General features: G+C 60.7%; 1 protein-coding gene across 1 annotated transcript; it reads left to right on the top strand.

Annotated features, from left to right (window-relative positions):
* The first annotated feature begins 1975 nt into the window (after nt 1–1975).
* On the top strand, nt 1976–7804 carry GAL (galanin and GMAP prepropeptide). The gene is made up of 6 exons (XM_061156360.1): nt 1976–2156; nt 2411–2491; nt 3385–3439; nt 6119–6205; nt 6492–6569; nt 7571–7804. The coding sequence occupies exons 2-6, from the start codon at nt 2411–2413 to the stop codon at nt 7639–7641; spliced, it is 372 nt and encodes a 123-aa protein (XP_061012343.1). The 5' UTR covers nt 1976–2156; the 3' UTR covers nt 7642–7804.
* The last annotated feature ends 978 nt before the right edge of the window (nt 7805–8782 follow it).

Below are 8782 nucleotides of genomic sequence, written 5' to 3'. Positions count from 1 at the left end.
CCCCTGCCTGCTCCCCAGTCTGTCTGATGAGAGGGCACCCCATTCTTCTCCGGCGAGTCGCAGAAAGCTGCTCTCGGCTCTTCTGCATCTCAGCCGTCCATCTGCCCACTGCTACACACTGGGTTGACCAGGGGCTTCCGAAATCAGTCTGTGATTCCACTTAGGACTGCACCTTACTCCCCTCCCACCCCAGGCTGCCAAAATAGGAGCGACTGGAAGTCAGCTGTGCCCTGGAGAACACACCCCATCTTTCCCTATTGCCCTCATCTCAGCCAGGAGTGTCCCCGAGACCACTCACCAAGCCAGGTGCCCCCTGCGTCACCCCCCCACCCTCCAGTAAGCCAGGGTGGGCACTCAGCACCCCAGCTTAGGGCTTTGCTCCTTCCTAACCAGCCAGCTGGCCTGGACTGGAGGCCTCAGGTGCCCTGCGTCCTTTTCCATCCCTGCAGAAGCAAATGGCTCCCCCGGAGGTGGCCCGAGCTTTCAGTACTAAGGTTCATGGGACTAAATGTAGGTGACACATAGGGTATCATCATCATGATTCTCTCTCCTGAATCCTGTTCACTCCAGAGTCCTCAATTAAGTCAATCAACCTAACATTCAGCTGGGCAGGTGGGGACACGGCTGCACCCTCCTGGCAACCGGCTTGGTCACCGGCTGGCACCTTCCAGCAGGGGCCCCTCTGTCTGCCTCTGCCAGCCGCCGCTGAGGACTTTAGAGGCCAGTAGTGTCCAGTCAGGTGGGAGCGGGGCCCAGGCAAATTTTCTCCTGATGGCTTCGTCCCTCCTCAGAAGCCTGGAGGCGCCCCTCCTGTGGGTCCCCAGCTGTCTTTGCAAGTGAGGGCTGGCCCAAGCTCAGGCGCATCCTGCAGTGAGCCACGGACGGCCTTGTTCCCAGGAGACTCTTTGGCGACCTGTCCAGGGCAGCCTCACCCAGCTGTTGGCCGCCGGCCCACCCAGCCCTTGGCCACCTCTGGGAACCTCGGCGGGTCTGGTTCCAGACTCCCACCCCACCCAGGCCCTCAAAGGCTCAGCCACTACCTGACCCTGCTCCCAAGAGCTCTGCGTTGTCCTGAAGGGCTGCGGGTACCCCTTCAGGCCCGCAGCGCAGTGGGATGGGGAGGGGGGCGCCCTCAGCTCTAAGGCCTGAGAGCCCCCCAGACCCACAGCCTGAGTGCGCTTGCGGATCCTCCTCCCTTTAGAAAAAAGAGGAGGGGCTTGCAGGTGGAGCTAGTGGTAAAGAATCCACTTGCCAAGGGTTCGATCCCTGGGCTGGGAAGGTCCCCTGGAGAAGAGAGTGGCTACCCACTCCAGTCTTCTTGCCTGGGAAATCCCACGGACAGAGGAGCCTGGGGGGCTACAGTCCATGGGGTCGCAGAGTCAGACACGACTGAGCGACTCAGCACAGCCCAGAAGGGGGACCAGGGTCCCGGTAGGAGGGCCAGCGGGCACGGGAGGAGGAAGCCGGGCAGGCTGCGGGCTGCTGTCCCCCCCGACCCCTACGGATGGTTCCCGAGGCTGAACCCGTAATCCGGCCGCTGCAACAGTGTACGGGGGCACAGCGTGAGGGGTCGGCGGTGCCCAGGACCCCGCGACCGCGCCCAGCTCAGAGGGAGGGTCTCCGGCTGCGGAGTCCCCTGCTCAGGGGGCGCTCGCCTGGCCCGGGGGTCGCGCTAACAGGCGTGGGGTCTCCGCCGCGGGCTGGGGGTTCTCCATTCGCGGCGATGGGGGCTCTTTCGCCGGGTGCGGGGGGCTTCTCGCCGTCCCCGCCAGCCCCACCCGCAAGGCAGGACCACCGCGCGCCCCTCCCGCCCCGCGGGCGCTCCGAGGGCCCCCCGGGACTGAGTTCCGGTCACTCCCGCCCACTCGGGCCGGCGAGGGCGCGGGAGGCGGGAGCGGAGCCGGTGACGCGGCGGAGCGGCTCCCGGATGCACCGCATAAATAGCGGCGGCGGCGGCGGCTCCCGGCGCGGACACGTCGAGGGAGCCCGGCCGCCCTGCGCTTCCAGCCTCTGCGTCCCCGAGGCCGCGCCATGCGGTGAGCGTCCCCGGCCCTGCCCCACCCGACTCGACGGACGCGCGGCCCCGCCGACACCCCAGGACCTGTAGACACCCCAGGACCCGCAGACATCCCCCGACCCTCCGGGCCCCGCTCAAGGTACCGCGCCCCCGAGCTCACCCCACTTTTTCCTCCGCGTTCCCCTCTCCACAGCGCCCGCCTGCCGGTGGACCTTCCCCGGGGCCGGCGCGTCGCCTCCTCCCCTGGCCGGGCTCTCTCCTGGGCACCCTGGCTCCTGGCTGCCCCTCCCGCACCTGCAGGGGTGGGTGGGGGCCCCGAGCCCCGCCCGACGTGCGCCCTGGGGAGGGAGGCCGGTCTCCCCCCGCCGCCGCCCACCGCCCCTTCCCTTGTAGATGCCCAGAGGCTCCGTCCTCCTGCTCGCCTCCCTGCTCCTCGCCGCGGCCCTTTCAGCCACCCTGGGCCTCGGGTCACCGGTAAGCGCAGGGCGGGGGCAAACGCCCCCCAAGCCGAGTCTCCTTCTCGGCAAAGGGGGGCGACCTCATCAGAACCAGACCGGGGGTGGGAGTGCTGGGAACAGAGAGAGCCATCGATTTTGCCTCCGGGTGGGAGGGGGTGTGGGGGCGTCGGAAGGCTGGGGAGTCGAGGCGGGGGCCGGGCGGGGTGGGGGGCGGCGGGCGCGGCGGGGAGGGGCCAGTCCTCAGAGCAGATCGGGGCGGGGGGCGGGGGGGCGGTGGGCGCGGGGGTTTCCGAGGAGATGCTCCAGACAGCCGCCTCTCCCAGTACAAAGAGCCCCTGGCTGTGGGCCACTAAATGTGGACCCTGCGAACCCGGAGGTTAGCGCCTCAGACTAGTGAGGGGCGAACCCCATTTGGTTAAGTTCAGTAGAGCGTCAGTTACCCCGTTTGCCAACTGGTTTTATCAACACGTGTCTTCAGCATCATTTAAAAGCCAGTGGGAGCACTGAGTCTGTAACTCTAAAGGAATTCTTTGCTAACGCAGGTAGTGCTGTTTTCCTGGCGAGCATAGCTTACTGGGGTGCAAGTCTGGAATGTCTTGCAGTTTCCCAAAGTACACGCATTATTCTAATTCCTGTATCCTGCCTGGAAAGTCTGGGTGAATTTCACTTAATGTCTTTCTAATTTCATTTAAAGCTCTTGCTTTAACAGTTTGCATCTCTTAGCTTGTTCTATGAAAGAGTCAAGTGTCTTCATCATTGAAGCCGGGTGGCTATTTGAAGTAGATGCTAACTTCACAGGCTGTCATGGTGGCTCATAGGATCAGAAGCTGCCGCTGGGGGCTTCTTTGAGCCTTCACAGGCTGTACCAGGCAGGATGCTTGCCCTCTGACCCCTGCCCTCCCGTTTAAGGTGAAGGAGAAGAGAGGCTGGACCCTGAACAGCGCTGGCTACCTTCTCGGACCACGTGAGTGAGGCCGGGCCGGCATCTCCGGCAAATTTGCTTTGGTCGAGCTGGCTGCGGCCTTGGTGCTGACCCTGCTCTTCCTGAAATGTGGGGGTCGCCCGTCATTGCTCTGAGCCCTTGATATTCCACTGCGAGTCAGATAAAGGGACGCAGGGGAGTTTTCCCTGAGACTTTGAGGCAGGGTGGGTTTCTCTGTAGGTTTCACTGAAGGGATAGACCCAGGCCCTTCCGAGGCCTCGCCTTCCTCTGGGATTCCCAGCCTCAGCCCCTGTTCAGGCCTCCCCGGGTGAGTATTTCAGAAGGCAGACACTCCTTGGGGCTCTGTTCTGGGCCCTCTCTCGGGTCCCTCTGTCTCTCCCTGGATGCTCCATCCATTCCTTGACAAGAGGCCAAGACTGAATGTCGAGGGTTCTCTTTCTGCTCCGAATCTGTTCCTGGAGCCGTCCTGCGGGGTGACTGACCCTCAGGCTCTTGTCTTTGATGTGAATCGCCTGCACTTGGTGTGAGTAATTTGACTCCGTTCAGGATGCAGACTCCAGTGGGAGTAAACCCGTGGGGGCCTTCAGAGACCCCCAGTTCGACTGCTGCGTTTACGGGCAAGCACACAGACCCCGGGGCTCAGTGACCGGCTCGCTGCCATGGAATTCCTCAGTGGGCGTGGGGAGCGGCAGAGGTGGGAAGTGGCTTGCCTCCAGGCGCTCAAGGGGACACTCCGGACCCCTCGCCCACCCGCCCCCACTCCGCTTCCTGCAAGTCCCCTGTCCGCAGTGATCCCTTCAGGTTTTGTCCTCAAGGAGGGGTGAGGGGAGACCTTTCACTTCCCATCCCAGCCCGCCCCTACTTTCAGATTTGCAGGCATGGTTTCGTTGGGGACAGCCATCAGCCTTGAAGAAAATCCTCTGTTTATTTTCTGTTTTCCCACAGGAAAGGAGGAAAACAGCAGATAGCTCATGTCCCAATCCTTCCAGAGTCATTGGAAAGAGCCGTCCCCATTTAAGTGACCCTGGGAAGCTGCTTTTAGTTTTTAACCCCCGAGTTTAAGTACAGACGCTTCTTCCACTGCACGTGGTTGGTTATCTGATCACCTGCAGGGTTCCTGAGAGCTGGGCTTTGAGAAACACAGAGACAGAAATAAAAACAAGATGGGGCCACAGGCAGGGTCCCCTGGGCACCTCTGGTCTCGGAACAAAAGCAGCGGCCAGTCCCCAGGGGTCTGGGCACTGTGGGTGGAGTGGTCTTGCCTGCGGGACACCAACTCACGAGTTTTCCTGAGCCCTCTGCAGCCCGGAGTCCCTTCCTCCCAAGAAAGCCCCTCATCTCTGGTGCTTCTGGCCCCAAAGAAAGGAGGAGCCTGTGTTGAAAATGTATTTATCAAGGGCATCTGGGGACTCCCCTGGTTGTCCGGTGGTTAGGACGCCACGCCTTCACTGCCGGAGCCCTGGGTTTGGTCCCTGGCTGAGGAGCTAACATCCCATAAGCCAGAAAATCCTGAGTCAGAAAACAAGCTGTTTTTCACCATCAAGTCGGATCAGCAGAAGCTGTCCACCTAGACTAGCTGTTTGTCAGAATCCCTTACGATGTCACACTGTGCTCCCGGCTTCTGTCGTCAGCGTAGAAAACGGCAACAGGAGACTGTGCTTGCTGCCGAGGACGGTCTGAGCCTGGAGGCAGCCAGCGGCCTCCTGAAGTACCGGGTGCTTGTCATCCCTCCACGCCGAAGGCCGAGGACTCTGCCTGTGGGAAGATGAATCAGTTTGCTCTTGCCCAGGCTTGGAGGCGATCTGGCGCATCAGGCCGGGCAGCCAGAAACCATGGGCCAGGTCTTTTCCTTTGCCCCGAACAGCCCCAGGTCAGGTCCTTCCCTTCACTGCAGGCCGCTTGGCGCAGAGTCCTCATTCATTCTTTCCAGTTCTTTTTATTGTGCTTTATCTTTTTGGCCACACTCTGCAGTTTATGAGATCTGAGTTCCCCAACCAGGGATTGAACCCGGGCTTTCAGCCGTGAAACTGCAAAGTCCTAACCGCTGGCCTACCAGGGAACTCCGTCCAATACTTTCTTAGGGGATCTCTCTGCTTGCAATCTCCATTCCCGCTTTTCACTCCAGCCAGCATGCATGCATGTGCACACTCACCCACGTGTAGACTCACGCACACACACGCACACACTCCACCTCCCTCCCTCCTCCTCCTCCTGCCTCTCCCTCCCTGGCTCCAGTCCATCTCCTCACAGCAGCCAGTGGTCTTAGTGAGATAAAGTCTGCTTTCATCAGAAGGACAAAGCCTGTGGCTCCCCCTGCCCCTGTTTTCAGGGACATAGGACCCCAGCCCCTGTCCTCTGCCTGGGAGGCACCCAGTTCAAATGCCAGCCCCCCCCGGGGCGCCGTCGGCACACCCCTGCTGACCAGGCCTGGAGCCCGTGCCCCCCACTAGCCACATGCTGGCCCCCTCTGGACCGGCGGCTCCCCCCGCTCTGAGGGCCCGCTGCCCCTGGGTGAGAGCGGTGCCCTGGCGCTGGCGTGAGTCCCCTCCTCTGGTTCCCGGAGAACAGCCCTCCCTCTTCCCCGGCGCCCCTGGCTGGCTCGGTTTGTGCAGTCTGGTTGTGTTGCTTGGGGGCGGAACGCAGCGCATGTCCTGTCGTGGCGACAACTCTCAGGGGCCTTCCTCTCTGACTTGCCGACAGATGCCATCAATAACCACAGGTCACTTCTTGACAAGCATGGCCTCGCCGGCAAGCGGGAGCTCAAGCCTGAAGACGAAGCCAGGCCAGGTGAGAGGACTTTGATCCCAGGGCACGCAGGGCACCGGGGGTATTGGTCTCCTGCCACCCTGGGTCCACAGCCGAGCCTGAGCTGGGCCCAGCAAGATCTGTCAGCCGCCAGAACGAGGTGCCCCAAACCTGAGAGTGAGATCCTGGGGCGGCTGCGGGGTCTCAGGGCCTCCCCTGCGCTGAACCGGGCTCTGGGGGGGAGGGAGGGGCGTCCTGGTGACGCCCCCAGGTGCCCAGGTCTAGGACGGGCACCACGGTCGTCAACACTGCCCCCTCTGGTTTCCAGGAAGCTTTGATAGACCGCTGGCGGAGAACGACGTCGTGCGCACGATAATCGAGTTTCTGACTTTCTTGCATCTCAAAGGTACGTGAGGTACCACCAAGGGGAAACCCCACCTCTTGGAAGCCTGTGGAGAAAGGATTCCATGGCCTTCTCCCGGGGAGGAGCCAGGTCCACCCCACACCTGGTCACGCTGGCGGAGGGGTGACAAGGCCGGGGCTGGGACCAGCCGCAGGGGGGCCGGGTTCATTCATGCTGCCGACCCAGACTCCTGGACGGGGCCCTCCCCGTGGGGCCGCAGTCACTGACACAGCCAGGCTCTCTGCAGACCGCCTGGAACCCAGGGTCCTGGTTGCACTTTCACCCCCCTGCAGTCTCCTGGGGGGCAGGCTGCGTTTGACCCCCACGGCTCTGCAGCCTGGGATCTAGGCTCGTCCGTGGACACTGCAGACGAGGGAGCCTCCCCGTGGCCCATCCGACCTCAGCACGTCTGTGCGCGTGACTGCCGCTCATGCCCCAGTGAGAGTCGGGCCTTAATCAAAGCCTCCCTGTGGAAGGGGCTCTGACGGGTCCCCGCCGGGAGGTGGCCTGGGGACACAGCGGGACGCGGGCCACTCCGAGGCTCCAAGGGAGACACCAGGGATGTCACAGTTTTGTCTGGTTGGAAGAGTGAAGACGATTTCTGGGTTTGGTCTTGATCCACTTGCTCTCAGGCTCCACAGCCTTTAGTGGGGGGCTTAGCGGGGGAGGAGTTGGGGGGAGATTTAAGCTTGCGGCTTTCCCTCAGAACCATCCATGGGCAGCGGGACTGTGGGAGAAGGACTTAGAAACCTCAGAAACAAGAGCCCAGTGGAGCTTCTGGGGAGACCTCTGTGGAGAAAAGTGGTGACTTCTCCAGCAAGGGCAGACTGACACTTACGGGTTTATCTGTTCTGTTTGGAATGTTGCAACGCGGAACTCCTTTCCTTAGGGGACACTGATTTTTATCACCTAAATGCATACCCAGTGTGGGGGTTAAGTGTGATGCGTGCCTGATTCTGGGGTTGATGCGGGGGAATCTGTGAGTGTGGCCCTTCCGCCTGCAGACGCTGGGGCCCTGGAGCGCCTGCCCGGTCTCCCCACGGCAGAGTCCGCAGAAGACGCCGAGCAGTCCTGAGCAGGCTCCCGGGGTGTCGGGCTCCCCGTTGTCATTCGCGGTCGTGCTCGAAGAGGATGCCCATCATGTGGCAACCACCCCGTCCCCACTGCCCTGAAGCTGTGTCCTTACCATTTCAGATTTTTCCCCCTTGGTCATAAGTTTGAGTGGCAAAATAAAAAAAAACAACAGCAATGGCTTGTGATTATCATTTTCTTCCAGGTGTCTGTCTTGTCACCACGGCCACCAGTGTGTTTTTAAAAGGTGATGGTTGTTTATAATCACGGGTATTAGATAAAACCTTTACCCTCAAATTCCACTATCTAGAGTATCTCTGAGACACCTATTCTTTTTTTTTTTTTTCCATTTATTTTTATTAGTTGGAGGCTACTTACTTTTCAGTATTGTAGTGGTTTTTGCCATACATTAACATGAATCAGCCATGGATTTACATGTGTTCCCCATCCTGAAACCCCCCTCCCGCCTCCCTCCCCATCCCGTCCCTCGGGGTCATCCCAGGGCACCAGCCCCGAGCACTTGTGAGAAACCTATTCTTGTCACTCATGTTTAGGGAACAAAGTTGTCTTAATATGAAGCTGAGTCAAAGATAACTATGAAGCTAAGTTTGTTTCTGAGACAGAACCACAGGCAGACAGAACCCTGGCCTCATGGAGCTGATAGGGGGAGATGGGGGGAAATGGCCTAAAGCAACCCTGACCTTGAGGGATGAGGAGTGAAGTGAAGGTGGATGTGAGGGGCTCGTGGAGGTGAAGCGTGGTGAGGAACAGCAGCGCGGGGGCCACGGTGAGGTGGGGATTAACACAGAGCGTTAAACATGTGGCTGGGTTAGGAGGTAACTGTCAGAAAAACTAACTTTCCTTTGGGTCAGGGATGTGCTGGGTTAATGCTGAGTTAAGGACAGCACATGGGGACTAAGGGTAGAAACCTTGGTCTTCCTACTGAAGACCCAGAAAGGAAACAGGTGAGACGAGAAGCCAGACAGTCGTTCAGTGACAGCTCGTGGGCTCTTTCTCAGGAGCCCGAGCAGACCTGAGGAGGAAGCGGGGTGGTCTTCCCGCGATGTCCGCCCCAGCAGCGCCTCTCACCCCTGGGGCCCAGGTGCCCCGCAGACCCCTGAGTCAGTCCGGTGCCCACCGTGTCC

This window comes from Dama dama, chromosome 2, assembly GCF_033118175.1.
Source record: "Dama dama isolate Ldn47 chromosome 2, ASM3311817v1, whole genome shotgun sequence".
In the NCBI taxonomy this organism is placed as follows: domain Eukaryota; kingdom Metazoa; phylum Chordata; class Mammalia; order Artiodactyla; family Cervidae; genus Dama; species Dama dama.
This window is presented reverse-complemented; position numbering and strand designations above follow the sequence as displayed.